At 37.8% G+C, this 17,089-nt stretch overlaps 1 protein-coding gene across 1 annotated transcript; it reads right to left on the bottom strand.

Moving 5' to 3' along the window:
* Positions 1–552: 552 nt before the first annotated feature.
* Positions 553–10,360, bottom strand: LOC104598431 (dihydrolipoyllysine-residue succinyltransferase component of 2-oxoglutarate dehydrogenase complex 2, mitochondrial-like). Its single transcript, XM_010260490.3, has 15 exons — positions 10,079–10,360; positions 7,042–7,119; positions 6,852–6,926; positions 5,055–5,115; positions 4,934–4,961; positions 4,631–4,701; positions 4,334–4,408; positions 4,125–4,180; positions 3,936–3,980; positions 3,562–3,819; positions 3,374–3,468; positions 3,086–3,176; positions 2,789–2,899; positions 1,747–1,941; positions 553–1,011 (listed from the first exon to the last, which is right to left on the bottom strand). Exons 2-15 carry the CDS (start codon positions 7,093–7,095, stop codon positions 820–822), a joined length of 1,407 nt encoding a protein of 468 aa, XP_010258792.1. The 5' UTR covers positions 7,096–7,119; positions 10,079–10,360; the 3' UTR covers positions 553–819.
* Positions 10,361–17,089: the final 6,729 nt, after the last annotated feature.

Here is a 17,089-nt window from a genome sequence, read left to right as displayed (position 1 = left end):
CCACCTAAGCCTTCTAGCTTAAATGAAAAGCTTATTCTAAATTTGTCACATAGACAATGGTTCAAAAACAATGTCCTATACAAGAATATGTGGTGGTCATTAATTATTTGTAATTTATAAAGATGGATTTCAAACACCGTCATTAACAATGTTTTTAAAACCAACCCGGAGAACAAACTGAACTGGCTAAGGGTCCAGTTTCTAGGTCGAATGGTTCAACTGCCCAGGTCAGTTGTTTGTTGACCAAATCAACATTCTTTTGCCAAAATCCGATTTTGGGGAAAAACAGAACCAGTCAACCTAACCGATTCCCAGCTTTTCTGGTCTGACCATCCAGTCTGGTCTGGTTTTGAAAACCATGATCAGTAACCTTCTCGCACAAAGATTTGGAAAGAAAAGAGAAAACCATGGTAAAAAACAACATTTGGCGTGTCAAGTATCAACATATTGAAGGGCAATCCCCTATCTATTATATAACTTCTAGGGAAATCTCATGCATATTCTATGCTAGATATTCAGAATTCCCAAGAAACCATACGGAGGAACCAGAAATGAGATAAACATGAACACAACTCCACAAATCTAAACCACAGTTAATGTAACCTAACAAAGTCTCTTAATCTGTAATTGTAAACAATGAAAGGGCCGCAGTTGTATAACTTTCTGCAGGGTTTTACCAACAAAAAGATCCCTGCAACTGCAACGTTTTAAGCTTTATATGAGTCATGAATTATTGTGGTCCAATAAAAATTAAAATATGCCAGAATCTGAAGTGTCCTGGCAAATCACAAAATCAAAAAAATTCAATGGTGTATATCTTCATATATCAAGAAGCAGTCTGCGAGGATCCTCCACAACATCCTTGATGCGGCGTAAGAAGAAAACTGCCTCTCTTCCATCAATCAGCCTATGATCGTATGTCAATGCAATGTACATCATTGGCCTTGGAACAATGTTACCTCCAACAACCATTGGCCGGGTCACTATTGAGTGCATACCTAGGATAGCCGACTGCAAAATACAGATAATTTTGAGATTCTCATTCATATCAAAAGGGAATTTTAGTTCACTTTACTGCCATCAATTGGTCGGGCTGAGTTGGAGTAGACCCAATAAGTAAATGTGCAGAACTAGTTCCAAAGAAGACCCTATAGGGTCTCTAATCGGGACTAATTATTATTTAGAAATAAAACTTGATTTAATCTCTTAAATTAAATAACAAATTTATTTATCAAATAAAATAATAACCTAAATTTACAACATAAAAATGGGTGTCAAACAAAATTTATCAGAATATATGAATAAAAGAATATCAAAATACTAGCCCCGCGGGGGTCATTCTCTAGTCATAATTGACAGTTAAACTTTTAACCTAATTTTGCAATAAACCTACTTATTTGTTAAATTGACACGTTTGGACATCATAATATGATAATATTACAAGTATATCATGAGAAAAAAATAGGTATTAGAATGGGTTTATTTTTGTAATATGCCAATATACATATAAATAAAGCAGATCTACACCCTATTTAATTGGGTTGGTTTGGTTCAGGTCTGCCCCGGCCCACTGACATTTGACAGTCCTAGTCAACTGATAAAGAGATTTGAGCATGTTCAATTTAACTGAACAGCTAGGCATAAAATAATTCAAGAAAATGGCTTATAGCCACAAATAAAGGAAAAAGAGAAAAAAAAATTGCCCATCCCATAAACCAAGTCAGAAGAAGGGTAACAAAAGATTACCTGTGGGGGGTTAATAATAGGAGTGCTTAAAAGACTTCCATAGACCCCACCATTGGATATGGTAAATGAGCCCCCTGCCATCTCATCAATTGATATGGTGCCATCATTAGCCTTCTTTGCTAAGGTATTGATCTCCTTCTCTATCTCGGCAAAGTTCATCTTATCTGCATTGCGGATAACTGGAACCACAAGACCCTTGAAAACACAAAATGCAAATATTAACTCAATATATTTCACACCCATTCTAACTTTGTTATGCAAAACAAGCTCATATTGACAAACTGCAATAAAATTGTCTAGTTTGTCAAGAGAAACAGGCACATATGTTGTGCTACAGAACGAAAATTAGTTGTTCTCAGTGTTTTCAAAGGAGTAGGAGGCGTGTGCCTGGAGGCGCTGACACCTCTGAGGCATACACCTCAGGTGCAAGAGGCACACACCTCATACGTTTTTTTTTTCATGAGGTGTGCTAGAGACATACGCCTCGTGCACCTCATGAAAAAAGACAAAAAAAAAAGAAAAAGAAAGAAAAAAAGAGAAAAAAATGAAAGGAAAAGAAAGGGAAGGGGAAGAAAAAGAAGGAAAAAGATGAAAAAAGAGAAAAAGAAAGAAAAGAAAGGGAAGGGAAGATAAGGAGAAAGAAAGTGCTATGCATCTTCATTATTCTTAATATAAAAGATTTTTATTAAAAATAAAGAAATATGAGATTTTTCTTCCTCTTCTTCCTCCTCATCCCCCCTCCTCTTAAGGAGGCTTACACATCTTACATTCTGAACTACGCCTCACGCCTCTAAGTAGTGGAACGTCTCCGCGTTTTAAAATATTCTTGTTCATTTTGGTTGAGTTCAAGGTTTCAAATTATGTAACTTTAAAGTAGCTTTTCCATTGCATCTCAGGCAAAAAATCTTTTCTCTTTTTAGCAGTTCAGTCATCAAACTTGAAAATTTTATGGAACAACATTGATTATTGGCTGGTCCACAAAATAACATAATGAAGAATGGATCAATAGTAGAGAAATTACATCAATGAGTCATTCACAAACCTTAGGAGTACCAACAGCAATACTGATATCAATATAATCCCTATATATGATATCATCACCATCAATGACTGCATTGATAACTGGCTGATTCTGGAGCCCACTGACAGCAGCCTGAAACAAAAATTAATATTATAAACAGAAAAAAAAAATCTATAGATACATGCATCATACAATTTTTTTAAGTAATCAAATATACAGATTACAGTATACATAATATTATATAATTACATACAACATATTATATTGTATACAAATTTGTGTAACTGCAAATTTCATTGTGTGACACATATTACATACTTTCACAAATCCAGACATAAGTCCTAGCTTCACACCATGCTTTTCCAGGAAAGCATCTTTATAATCAGAGCGCAGCTTCATCAGGTTGGTCCTGCATCATTCAGGAACCCATGTCAAAACATGCATAAATGTTGGTTATGTTCTATAAGCCAACTTATTCATGCAATAAAACCTAAACTTTAGCCAAGTTAATAAAACAGGTAATAGCAAACCACACTAAGAATATGCAGACATGACCATTTCAAATTTTAAGTGAGAAATAATGTTATACATTATCAATGAACTTACATATCAACCTCATTGAATGTGGTAAGCATAGCAAATGTGTTTTGTGAGTCTTTCAAACGTGTTGCAACCCGTTTTCTAAGCCTTGTCATAGGAACCTAGAATCAAGATAAATTGTCAAATATTAAAACAATATCAACAGGATTTCTTTCTAAATCATGTTAAGGAAATCCAAGAGTCGTGAGGCTTACACGTCTTTCCCTTTCCTTTGGAGGAAGCTGAGGTTCCTTAGCTAAGGCTTTTGGTGGTGGTGTCTTAGCCTTGTCCTTAGCTTCTGCTTTAGGCTCTTGTTTGGCCACACTGACTTCTTCTGGAGGAGGAGATGACTGAGAAGCCTTCTTATCTGATTTCTCCTCTGATGGAGCAGCATGAGTAGCACCTTCACCAGATTTTGAAATAACAGCAATCCTGGTTCCTGGTTCCACAGTATCACCTTCCTTGGCAACAAACTACAAACAAAGAGAATATAACTACATTCAGGACCATGCCTGATTTTCAATAGCAAGTGAAGAGAACATAAATAACTTTTAAACCAATATGCCATTAACTGCTAATGATATTTTACCTTCTGAATGACTCCAGCTTCGGGACTGGCAACATCAATGGTAACCTGATCACAAAATACACAATTAAAAATATGAGAATATCCTTCTCCCATGATCATCAACAACTTTTGAGTATTGCAACATCCAAGTCATAACCACCATTATTTCAACACTACAACATTTTGTAGACATTGCACCATGATAAATACCTTATCAGTTTCCACTTGAGCAATTGGCTCATCAACTTGTACACTATCACCAGGTTCTGCTCTCAATACATTAAATGCAATGAATTTAAGAGCAAGATATTATGTATATATGTTTGTGTGAATGTGTGTGAAAACTCAATCGTATACAAGAACAATGAATAGCACTTGTTGTTTATTAAGAATCATAAACATCTGTCAAGAGAGCATACTCTTCAAAAAATTTGCAAGAGTTCCATCAGTGATAGATTCACCCATGAATGGGACAACCGCATCAACCAAATCACCTTCATTTTACAAAAATAAGCATGTAAGACAATGCTGCTTGAGAGAAATGCTAGGCCAGAGACAGAACATGCATGCATATATACATAGGAGGATAAATAGACATACATACAAGCATGCATGTATGGGTATGTGTTTTCACATGCCTTTTAGTTTGTAAGTATTTTTGTATTCATTCATAAATCTATGCAAGAAAAAACTATTGAACATGATAGCTGTCATACCATTGTCTGAAGAAAATGATCTACACCACACTCGAATGGGACTACCTGTTTGTATAAATGCAACAAACTCCCTGCATATTTACCATAAAAGATTTTGAGGGAGAAAAGGGGAGAAAGAGACACTGAGGAACAGAATTTAACTCCTGTAAAATACACATTCTTTTCATTATCATTTCACATGGGTAAGTGTTTACTCCAAAAGGAGAAAAGTCACATAAGTAATATTTGCAATATTCAAAATAAACTATCTTCGTATCAATACTATGAAACATGATCTTCAAAAGATGAGAATACAATGCTAACCTTACAGGCTTCGAACTAACTGAGCCACCTGTACTAACACAAAATTTATAAAATCAGTTACCATGAATGTGTATACAAGCACATCAATGAGCTGACAAAAAGCAATTATTTACAGGATTACCAGGAAGAAAATGGCAAGTGAAGTTCTGAAGCTGTCTAGATCCTCTTTTAAGGAGTAATGCCTGTGCAAATACTAGTAAATAAAAGGAAAAAGAAGCTTTGGAGAAGCAAAATAACAAACAATAATCAAAATAGATAAATTATGTGGCACAGTGCCAAGGAAGCTATGGGTAAATCAAGAATATAATATAAGCATAATTTACATCAAATCACAACACTTAAAGTAGCAACCATGTGCTCCTGTCCCCGAATGGTCTACCTTCTATCTAGATGATCTCTAAAGGGTTTACATACCGACAGAAACCTTTGTCTGCAAGAAAACTGTTTTCTGGGTAGGTATGAACATTTTGTTAAAGAGGCGAGCCTCTTTGTTTCCAAGATAAAATTCATGCTCTATCAGATATACAGATCACCCAATGATGATACTAATTTACTTATTTACTTTGGTTGGTAAATGGGGAGCCCTATGTTTTTATCAAAGTGAAAGGATAAGAACAGGAAGGTACAAGGAGGGGAAATCAAGCCAAGCCCCCACTGCTATTAAGAAAATAGCAGCAAACAAAATACAATAGAAACTCCACAAAAAAAGGGTCCACCGCAGGTCTGCAGAAGAACAAACCCCTAATACAGCTCAGGCCTGTCAGTTCAGATATGCAATATTGTTCTGGGCTTTCTTTCAAGGAAATTTTGGAGGATATTTGGTATTTATGTAATTCTGTCTTATGTTTTATTTTGTAATATCAAGTTATGTTGAGGGCTGCCTATCTATTATTCTATTAATTGTATATGGCTAGTCCAACAAGCCAACTGGTAATATGAGTTGTCTGAGAAGCCATCGAGTATGGGCTAATTTAAGCCACTGTTATTTTCTGATTGAGACAGGAAAGATATAGACTGTGCCACTGTGGGATGTACAGGGGTTATAGATTCCATCTAGGGATGACCATTGTCCAGTCCAGGTTGGGTTTTTATGGGGTAACAATTGCATTTAGTGCTGCCCAGGCCTGAAAATATATATGTCCGAGCCTGGGTCCAGACCAGGCTGGGCATCCTGGCTTGCCCATATAAATTAATAAATTAACATTTTAAAAAATTAAAATTTTAATTTAAGTTCACAATTAAAATTACGGAATATATATATACAGGAAATATATATTACAGAAAATATATATAAAACTCCGGGCAGTGGGTCAGGCCTGCAAGAAAAAGGCTGCCCAGGTAATATAGATACAATGTGTGTTTGTGTGTACAGGAAATATATATATAATACTCTGGGCCAGTAGGTCAGGCCTGGAAGAAAAATGGCTGCCTGGGCCTAGAAATTTCTAGGATGGAACAAGGAGGCCAGGCTATGCGAGACCATACCAAAATGATCAACAATAATCCGAGCCCCTAGATCTGCTTGCTTTCATCTTATTCCCATTTTCTGCTAATGGATTTATGCTATTCTCTCCCCAGTAGATTTATGATACTGAAATGAACCACATGAACATTGTGTATTTATTTTTCTAGTTATTTTATTTGATGATTTATAGCTTCAAGAAGAGTCTTTAATATCCAGTTCTCTTCAAACCTGAATTGGTATGCTTTATAAAACCTATGATTGCCCACTTATACATGATATGATGGAATCAGATTGAGGGGCTATTATATCATAAGAACCGCTGCTTAGAATATTACTATATAAAAAGTTCAACCATTTTGTTATTCATGGAGGTAAGCTAAAACTAGTTCCAGAAAAAAAAAATAATAATAACAAGAACATGGGGAAATGAATAAACAATTCAACTATGGATACCTCCTTTCCTGCAATTGTGTAACTTCTTGATGCAGACACAGCAGGACGAATCCTATGCAATGGCTCTGCTAAAATCTGACACAAATGCAGATGAGTCCATGTGATCAAAATACTTTTCCACTAAACTCAAATCAATACGTAAATGCATACATAACCAATGAAACAGAATAAAAGACAGTTTAGGTTCTACCGAAGCACATGATCCACCATAAGCAACTTTTCGTCTTATAACCCCCCACATCATCACTCTTTTTCCCTAGAAACCAACCTAGAAATCCAAAATATAAACAAAACAATCTCAAATTCGTCCACCATATTGCATATCCGTAGAAGGAAAAAATATTACAAATATAATACCAAGTTTTAATTTATGGAAAGGTTTTGATCTAACAATCATAACAATCATCTGTAGCTTAGTTCAGAACCAATGACTGGATTATTTTTTATTTCAGCCATTTGGAACCAACAGTAGTTCCATGAAGTAAATAACATCGAACACTAAACAGATTAAAGAAACCAAAAACAATTAATTCCAGGAATGATGTAATAAGTATAAGAACATAATAGATTTAAAAACAAAAAAAAGGGGGGAAATCATGAAAGGTGAAAAATAAATTATTAATTCACCATTAAAATAGATCTACACGAAAGAAAATATGACCTCAGTTGTGGATTTTGGAAACATTATCAGATCTTAGAAACTATAACATCTATGCCAGATGCCATCCACATTAATATTCTTCGAGAGCACAGAGGAAGAGTGAGAGATCAATAGGATGTATTTTTATCAGATTCTACAACCTTATTATTTAGAAAAACTAACCAAATTTCATTAGAAAAAGAAGTACATGAGAAGATGTACAACACAGAGAGGGAGCCCCAAAAGCTTACAACAGAGAAAGCCTATCACTACAAAAACTCCAAAAGAGCACCAAATTTAGCTAAGTCATCTGCAATAGGATTTAGCTCCCTTGGAATCCAAATCAGGTTTGCATTTAGACAATCCAAAGAGTCCCTAGCCTTTTCTCAATAATGACTCAATCTCCATGGTCCACCGTACTTGTCTCTTAGCCATTTTATGGTATTTGCTGAATCACCTGCAATAGTTCAGTTCTGAAATTCCAAGTTTTTCACTATTCTAATTCCTGTGAGAGCAGCCTCAGTAGAGTCGGCAAAGCCAATCAGACCACTGAAGACCCAGCAGATATTGCCCCTTTCATCCTTTATAATGCCTCCAATGCCAGCTAAACCAGGATTGCCTGAAGCGCTTCCATCAAAGTTTAGAGTCACCACTCCTTCACAGATAGATACTGGCTTTCTCAAGATAGCTAGAGGAGAGTGTGGAAGGAACAGAAAAGTATGAGCACTTTCTGCTAAGGTCATTAACTGATAGACCTTTGAACAGATCCAATTAACAGCCCAAAGATTACAAAGGTAAGTAATATCAGAAATTAATTCTTCAAGGGATTTGGTCTTATTGTCAAAAGGCACTTGTTTCTTTCCTCTCAAACTTCCCACATTACTGCATGCAACACCCTCCCCCCCCCCCCCCGAAAAAAAAAAAAAAACCCTTAAAAAGATGAGTGCCATATTAACTACTAAACGAGCGAGAGAGAGAGATCAAACATTCCATATCCAAATTCATAAATCACAGCATACCTTTTAGTTAATAATTGCAAGACCTAATTTATTCTTGTCATCATCGTGGTAGTGGTGCAGAACAAGAAAAGGAACGAATAGATATGAAAATTTACTAGTTTTTTTTTTTTTGCCACTGGAGGTGTGTGTGGTGGGAGGGGGGCTCAAATGTCTGACATTTAGTGGATTCTCATTACACAACACAGTAAACAGTTGAAGAAAAAAAATAATCTCTAAGGCTCAATTTGGAAGGAGTAAAATACAACTACGTAGACCATAAAGCCTTGTTTTTGTGTTGTTTTGTATGTATTTGTACTGTACATATTCGTATTTGTACTCTTTCCAAACTGAGCTTAATGCACACATAGAATGTTATGCATCACACACTTCATTAGCATATTATTCATCATTATACTGCAAAGGAGCTGGGGATAACCTGTTAAGCCAATATAAAAAAGTCAATGAGAAATGTTACAAATTGTGTATATTTTCCAGTAAAAACCCACAAGGGTCCTAGAGCAAATGGGCCTGTGACTTTTTCTGCAACTAAAACACTCCTATGTTTTCGAGAAGTTGTTGAAATTGTGATATACACTACATATTTGTAGATCGAAACATTGATTTGTGTAAACTGGGATTTGTTGTGTGCATGGAGAATTTTAATGGATTCAGATTGGAATTTTCCGTCTAGGCTGGCATATTGACAATACTCCTTAGGTTTGAAGAGGACTTTTCCATTGAGCATGAACCACATATAAATTTGTTTGTACCATTAGACATATATCAGGTAGCGTGAAAACTTCACTAATGGGAGAATCTGCATTAAAATTGAGGAAGAAGCTGGAGAAGATGATACACGAGACCATTGGTGATTGCAGAAGAAGTTGAAAAAGATGAAACGAAACTGTTATTCTTAATGGAATTGTTCAACGTTCAACCTATGATGAGCCATGTAGTTATAATTAGGTGAAGCTTCTATTCCGATTATCAATCAACAACGAAAAAGACCTTTCCAAGAATAGTAGTTAAAACAAGTTCCCAGTTGATATCAATAAGAAGGCAGATGATTCAGGCTTTTCAGAAAATGGAAAACCCAAGCAATAAAAGGATCATGCTTTGACTCAAATTATTTCTTATGAATAGCTCACACCATATTGTCAAATTTGTGAACAGGCTAGAAGCAAAGGATTTCTTAGAAGATTATTGGGTACAAAGACATCGAATGATCGTGTAGCTGTTGCATGCGAATAAGCGTAAGAGAATCGCCTGGGGAAAGACACACAATAGCTCGTAAGTCCTCTTGCATAAGACCATTTGTTTTGTAGGTCTCTTTCACAAGACTTTCCCATCAAACATTTGTTGTCTCTGTCCGGGGATGCGAAGAATCGAGGACCTCATAAGTAACACCTTAGATTATTCGACTTGGGATACCGATCGAACGTTGGGTGAAATTGTTTTGAGGGCGACATGTTGATTGAACAGAAGCTAGTAGAGAAAATCCACCCGACCTCCGGTTGTGTAAAGCGTGGAGCCAACCTTTGACAGAACAGAGAAGAATAGGAACAAGTAGCAGGAGAGAAGATTCATACCTGAACAGGGCGAGATCGACGCCGGTGCTTCTGCTCTTACTGTAAACCTAGCACCATAGGATGGAAAAGGCAAAGATGGCGGTTTCCCCTACCCACTGTTGTTCGTTCATGCGTGTGAAGGTATCGCCACTCGCCCGGACCAGTTCACTTCGTCAAAAGGCTCCGGGAATCTGGATGCAAGTCTCTGCCGAAGTCCGAAAAATGAACTGAGAAGCGTGAGTTGGCGGTGACGGGATCTGTTCCTCACAAATGGGCGCCTGACACGCACATCCACCGTGCATCGGGAACATCTCTCGTGAATGAGGACTAATAAATACTCTCAATGCATGGTTGGATGTACGTGTGAGGCGCCAGGTGTGAGGAGCAGATCTGATCTCAAGTTGGCGTGCGGGGCGCAACTCGTCGGACGTCTGGTCAAAATTCTAGAATGCAGTATTCCATATTGAGCCCTGTACTTACGGTGGTAAACTTATTGGCCCTCAAACTTTATTTTGCGAGAAAGGCCACCCTGAACTTCTAGATTCCAGCATTTTTGCCACCCGGCCCATAAGCGGGGAGATGGTGAAAAATAAGGATATGTTTGGTTCATCTGGAACTAGAATTGAAATCAACCGAAAATTTTCAGTTGTGTATTTGTTTTGTTAGTATTGCTTATTATTATTTTATTTTTATTTTAATTGTATTATATATTAATATGTTATCTATATATTATTATATTATTTAATAATTAATGCATTTATATTTTACTATTAATTAAATAATAATTTTTATTGTCTTTTTATTATTTTACTATTGATTTATTAATATTAGGGTTTGGTTTTTTACAGGGAGGGGCATAAAACATGTTGGTTAGGATTTTAAGAAAATTAAGTTAAAAAAAGATAAAAGATAAAATGGTATTATAAAATCGGGTAAATTACAAAGACGTCATGTGTTATGGGGTAAGTGAGAAATACCCCCTATATTTTCATCTATGACAAAGATCCGTTGAACCTTTACATTGCAAAAAGACCCCCTTCATTAGCATTCCACAAGTTAACTTGGAAAATGATTATCATTTAGTCATTTAAAGACTTTTAAATCCCAAAACTACTTTTTTTATTATTTGTCTATATGATTAAAATAGCTTACAATTCTTAAAAATATTGGTTCTCATATGATTAAAATAGCTATCATGGAACATGTGTACATAGATTCTTCTTCTCCAACGACAACGATAAATATATATTCACTACTAAATATTCTTCTATATCCGAGAATGGTGTATTGGACATCTCTTCGCCAATGAAATACTGGCAACAACATTCGATAAAGAACGTTGTAGAGTTCTCATCAAATGGTTATCCAACAATATGTTTGTATAGCTTAGGCTTTGGGAGAAAATCAGAAAAATTGAGAAGAAAGAGAAGAGGAATGGCTTTGCTCGTTTTCGACATTCTAAAAATTTCAGTTCACATCCCCTTGGCCTTGAATTACAAGAGGATAACTCAGTGCCTTTTGTCAGCTAATTTAACGGTTAGGGGGTCTTTGTCGCAATGTAAAAGTTTACGGGGTCTGTATCACAAATAAAAGTATATGGGGTATTTATGACCCATAAGAGTAGAGGGGAGGGGCCTTTGTAATATACCATATAAACTAAGTATAGTTTGAGTGTTTAAGAGCTTGTTTGGTTCTGATGTAACCGTTTTTTGGTCACGTACCATTTTTTTGTGATGTATAAATTTTTTTGGCTAAGTACCTCGTTATTTGACCTGGTGGTGACGTGCCTTGGTGATGAGCTACTTGGTGGCGAACTCCCTGGTGGGGAGCTACCTGGTGGCGAGCTCCCTGGTGGAGAGCTACTTGGTGACGAACTGCTTGGTGGCGAACTCCCTGGTGGAGAACTGCCTGGTGGCGAGCTCCCTGGTGGCAAACTGCTTGGTGGTGAGCTCCCTCGTGGCGAACTGCCTGGTGGACTCGTCATTTGACCTGCTCCTAGGCGGCCTGTAACTCAGAGGATGGTGGAGCTCCCTGGTGCAGCGCAACCCGACTACCCTCTGCATGAGGTGATTTCCTCTCCTTTGTAGGCGGCGGAAGCTGAGGGACCTGCGAAAACTAAATCAGAGGACCCGGGGGTATTTTCCCAGCGGGGACTCTCCGATGCCTAAGTTAGCATTCTGATTACAAAGAGCTTGGAGAGAAATGAGAGAGCTAGAGAGCAGGGGTTACCATCCTTTTTTCCCTCCCCTTGGCTTTGGGGGTCAGAGTCCTTATATAGTGATGTCCTCGCGGGTTAGGTGGGTGAAAAGCCTTCAAACGGTAAGACTCGTCATATCCCATCAGAATCGGGGTACGGTGGTGAACTCCTCGAGGTTGTCAGGCTGGCGCTTGTGTCAGACGGCCAGGTCGGTGCCTGTGTCAGTCGGCAGGTCGATGTCTGGGCCAGGTTGTCAGGTCGGCGGGTCGGTGTCTGGACCAGGTTGTCAGGTAGGAGATCTTCCTGCGATACGCCAAACTACTATTCTGTACCGAGCTACCCTACAAGTGGCGAGCTGCTCGGGGGAGCTATGTCGAGCTCCTTGGGCTATGCCGAGCTACTTGTGGTGAGCTTTGTCGAGCTGCCTAGTTCATTGGTGGCGAGCTCCTTGAAGAGCTGCCTAGCTCTTTGGTGAGCTATTGAGCTCCTTGGTGAGCTACTGAGCTCGCGGGGTATGCTGTTATGGTTCATTGATGGGCGTCTTATGGGTTGCCAGGTCGGATCATGTACCGGGCTGATCCAGGTCGGATCATGTGCCGGGTTCATCCAAGTCGGATCATGTGTCGGGCTGATCCAGGTCGGCCAGGTCGGATCATGTGCCGGGCTGATCCAGGTCGGCCAGGTCGGATCATGTGCCGGGCTGATCCAGGTCGGCCAGGTCGGATCATGTGCCGGGCTGATCCAGGTCGGCCAGGTCGGATCATGTGCCGGGCTGATCCAGGTCGAATCATGTATTGGGCTGATCCAGGTCGGCCAGGCCGCGCAGGTCGCGCCAGCTAGCGCGTCAGGCCAGCCAGGTCGGTGCCCCGGCGGGACACTGACTTGGTAAGTTGTTGCCTGGGTGTCGCCTAGTTGTCACGAGGTGCCACATGTCACAATTTCACTGGAGGGCCAAATCTACCCTCATCAGGTTCCTTAGACATTTTTTTGCATTTGCTTCATATATATATATATATATATATATATATATATATATATATATATTTCAAATAATGCTCAAAAACACCTACACCTTGCAAAATATATATAAGAGCCATTAAGTTAGGGGTGAAAGTTGGATAACTGGTTTTAAGGCTTTACACTACATCTCACTCGAGTTTTGGAACTGGGCCTGTTCAACTTTTGATAAAAACCCAACCCAAAACCCACACAAATTGCACCCTTTCATTAGGGGGAGGTTTCAAAGTGGTGTTTTGTAGAACACTTTCTCATTGGCGACCATGGCCTGCTTAGTTGGAACAGATGTGGCAAATGAAAGATTTGTTAAGATAAATCACGATACACCAAAGGAGATTGGCTTTAGTGCTGGCACCCTTCGCATGGCCTTTTACAACCATGCATTAGGAATGTTTCCATACTTATATATTTTTTTTCGTAGGGAGATATTCCGAATAAAGGGTTGCAAGGCTTGTGAGACCAAATCTGATTTCACACCAAAGCCATCATGCATCATGAATTCATGATTCCAAATACACAAAAACCCTACTTTCTTCAACGTATTCGAAGATGACTGACGTTGCCTCCTTGTCGTCGTTGCCAAGTTGTTTATATTTGTAATCATTCACACAAAATGTTAACCCTACAAAGATTGTTGCCAGCAATGCGTAAATGGCAACAATGGTCACGAACAAAAATAAGTGAAAATTTTTTACTTAATCATGGTTTATTAGGCATGGCCTTTGTTTTGTGAAAGGGTAAAATATAAAAATCTCTGGTAAGATTTCTGACAATCATAAAAACCTTTCCTAAAGTTTCATTTTAATAAAAACGTCTCCTATAAATTTGAAAAATCCTATAATTATCTCCTTTCCATCATTGTCTCAATTCATTACCAATAAAAAATTTGCCCTTACTACTTTTTAGAAAATCTTTTAATATAACCAAAATACCAGATATACCCCTTTAGACTTCACTCGATCATAAATTTTATTAATTAAAAATTAGAAGTTTTTTTTTTTGAATATCTTAGTAAGTCTCCATCTGAATTAATAAAATAGGTATTTTCAAAAAAACTAATACATTAAGCCAATATTTTCTAAATGAGATAATGATGGAAAGGAGGTAATTGCAGAATTTTTCAAATTTGTAGGGAAAGTTTTTGTTAAAATGAAACTTCAGAAAAGATTTTTATGATTGTTAAAAACCTTAGGGAGGTTTTTATATTTTACCCCATTTGAAAAACGCCAATCATAAACAGCCACGCTACCAAATAGGCAAATACTTATGAAATTTGACGAAATGTTAACAACTGGGGTAAAGTGCTGAAATTCAAAAATTCAGGGATCTTTTATCATAAGACAATGTTCAGGGAGTAACTTCTGAATTCTTTAAATATCTAAGCAATTAATAAAGTCAAAGTTGACGGCTACAGGGGCGAATACTAGAGATTTTTGTTTTGTAAGAAGACTAGAGATCAGACAACCCAACCCTGGAAGAACTAAAAAAAATAAAAGAACTCACGAATAGGTAAAACTCATATATATATATGATACGTGGATCTCATTAGGGGTGTCCATAAAAAACCGAAAAATCGAAAAATAGAACTGAATCAAGAAAATCGAATTATAAAATGCGGTTAACCGAATCGATCGATTCGGTTTTGGTTTGGGATTTTTGAAAAATCGAATGATCGGTTTGGTTTTTGGTTAAACTACAAAAAAATCGACCGGCATATATATTTTATATATATTTTTAATATATGTCACATATTTTCTATGTATTATATATAAATATATATATTCATTATATATATAAATATATACCCATATTATATTTATAATGATCTATTTATAAATATATAATATATATTATAAATATAAAAAATCAAAAAACCGAAGAATCGAATCGGTCAAAAACCAAAACTGGCAGACCGGTTAATCGATACCACCAGTTCGGCTTACAAAAAAATGCCATGGTTCAGTTAACCAAACTGTGAACACCCCTAGATCTCACATCGCACATCAAGAACATTTTTGTGGGCTCACTATACAAGTATATCTTCGTGATCAGTGATATAACGCATCTCCCTACTCTTAAGTGTTAAAAAAACACACCGATCTCACAACTCCATCGATAACAATACAAGATGTTCCCTATATGTGACTGAGATGTGCTGTGAGGTTGGCGTTAAAAGAGCATATTCGGACTCCGTGGAGAGAAATTGATGAAACACAAAAAGAAAAAAAAAAGGTGTGATATTGTTCACGGCTACATATTGGTGAAATGTAGAGTTTTCATTATTTATTTTTTATTTCATTTACAACAAATTCTGTATTTTTTTACCTCTTGTAATGTGAATGTAAAGATGAACAAAATTTTAGGTTAATGATTTCTTGAACCCTAAGTTTTAGGAAATTCACTTACTCTATCCTACTATTTATGTATTGTCTTACGCTATATTTGGTTTGAATGAAAAGTACACTTTAATTTCCTGACAATTGACTAAAATCTCCTTACTATTAATATTTGTTAATGTAAAGATGAAAAAGACTATTTTATTCATCACTCTTCTTTAAATTTTCAAAATGAAACATTTGAATAAACTTGTTGATAATGCGCAATCCGGCCACTCCTAGCTAGAAGCGACTGAGCTCCTAACTGGCGACGGGCAAGAGATACCTGTGTGAAGAGAGATGAAGGAACTCGGGGTTGCTCACCCGGCGGGAACACTCTAATGCTTAAGTTAGTACTCAGTTGCGATCTGAAAATAATGAGTTTTGCAAGAAGATGAGAAAGCTAGAGAGTGGTGAATATGCAATACCCTGGCCCCTGGGGGGGTTGAAGTCTTTATATACTAACGCTCTGGCAGGTTTGAGGGGACTGATTCCAAATCTCTGTCGCGGCGATCTGTTGTCAGGCAATGTCTCTGAGTGATTGGCTATCGTCGTCAGGAATGGGGAGTAGATGGGCCAATGCGACCGTTGTAGGGTAAGGTCCCGCCCAGCCAGGTGAGAGACAATGAGTGTAGTCCTCAGAGTTGGCAGATGCTGCGCCGCTAGACAAGGGATGTGGGTGCAGCTTTCAGGGTTGACAGGTACGATTGTCAGATAGGAAGCTTCTCGCGGGACTCAGGGCTACTTGATAACGAACCCTGTAGCGAGCTACCTTGTGGCGAGTTACTTGTGTCGAGTTGCTGGTGGCATGCCGAGGTGATTATGCCCGAGGTGAGTCGTCTCCGAGGTGGCTCACTTGCTTGGGTCTAGACTGTCGTGAACTTGGTTGTTTTAGTCAGCGAACTGGGATGGACTCAACTCGAAGTACCTTCAGCTCGGGACATTATTGTACCCAAGCTCATTCTGAGGCGAGCTGATACTTGCTGAGTTGTCATCTACGTCAAGTCATGTCCACGTGTTGATCCACTCATGTCAAGTTGTTATTCATGTCGAGTCACGTACACGTGTCACCCGTTTATAGGGTCGGGCCAAATCACCCTTCATCACTTGTCATTAAGAGAAATGCAAGCACCAAACCTACTGCCGCATACCCCTGACGATCACTTTTTCAATTTCTTTTTAGTTTTATGCTGGTTTTGAAGGCATTATTGTGGTGACCATAGAACCTATACAATTCAGGCAAGTTCTTGACAAGCTCTTTTTTTGAGGTTCTAAGCTCAAGCGTGCATGTTCAACCTTTCCCAGTGAAGAAGATACACTTCTGCTCCAAGTGAAGTTTGTTTTTTTTTTCTATTTGGTAAAACAATCAGGGAAAATTAAGCAGTTGAGTTCAAATAAAAGGGAGATGATAAATCTCAATGATGCTAAGCTGAAATTTCTTTT

The sequence above is a fragment of the Nelumbo nucifera genome, chromosome 6, assembly GCF_055504915.1.
Source record: "Nelumbo nucifera cultivar China Antique chromosome 6, China Antique-T2T, whole genome shotgun sequence".
Taxonomy (NCBI): domain Eukaryota; kingdom Viridiplantae; phylum Streptophyta; class Magnoliopsida; order Proteales; family Nelumbonaceae; genus Nelumbo; species Nelumbo nucifera.
The sequence above is the reverse complement of the archived record's forward strand: the minus strand, read 5'-3'. Positions and strand labels throughout refer to the sequence as shown.

Excerpts from the sequence above, each read along its gene's own strand:
- LOC104598431 (XM_010260490.3), bottom strand. The coding sequence starts at position 7,095 with ATGATGTGGGGGGTTATAAGACGAAAAGTTGCTTATGGTGGATCATGT. Across the intron at positions 3,469-3,561 it reads CAAAGGAAAGGGAAAGACGT|GTTCCTATGACAAGGCTTAG; the intron begins GTAAGCCTCACG and ends TCTTGATTCTAG. Across the intron at positions 1,942-2,788 it reads TTGCTGTTGGTACTCCTAAG|GGTCTTGTGGTTCCAGTTAT; the intron begins GTTTGTGAATGA and ends TGTGTTTTCAAG.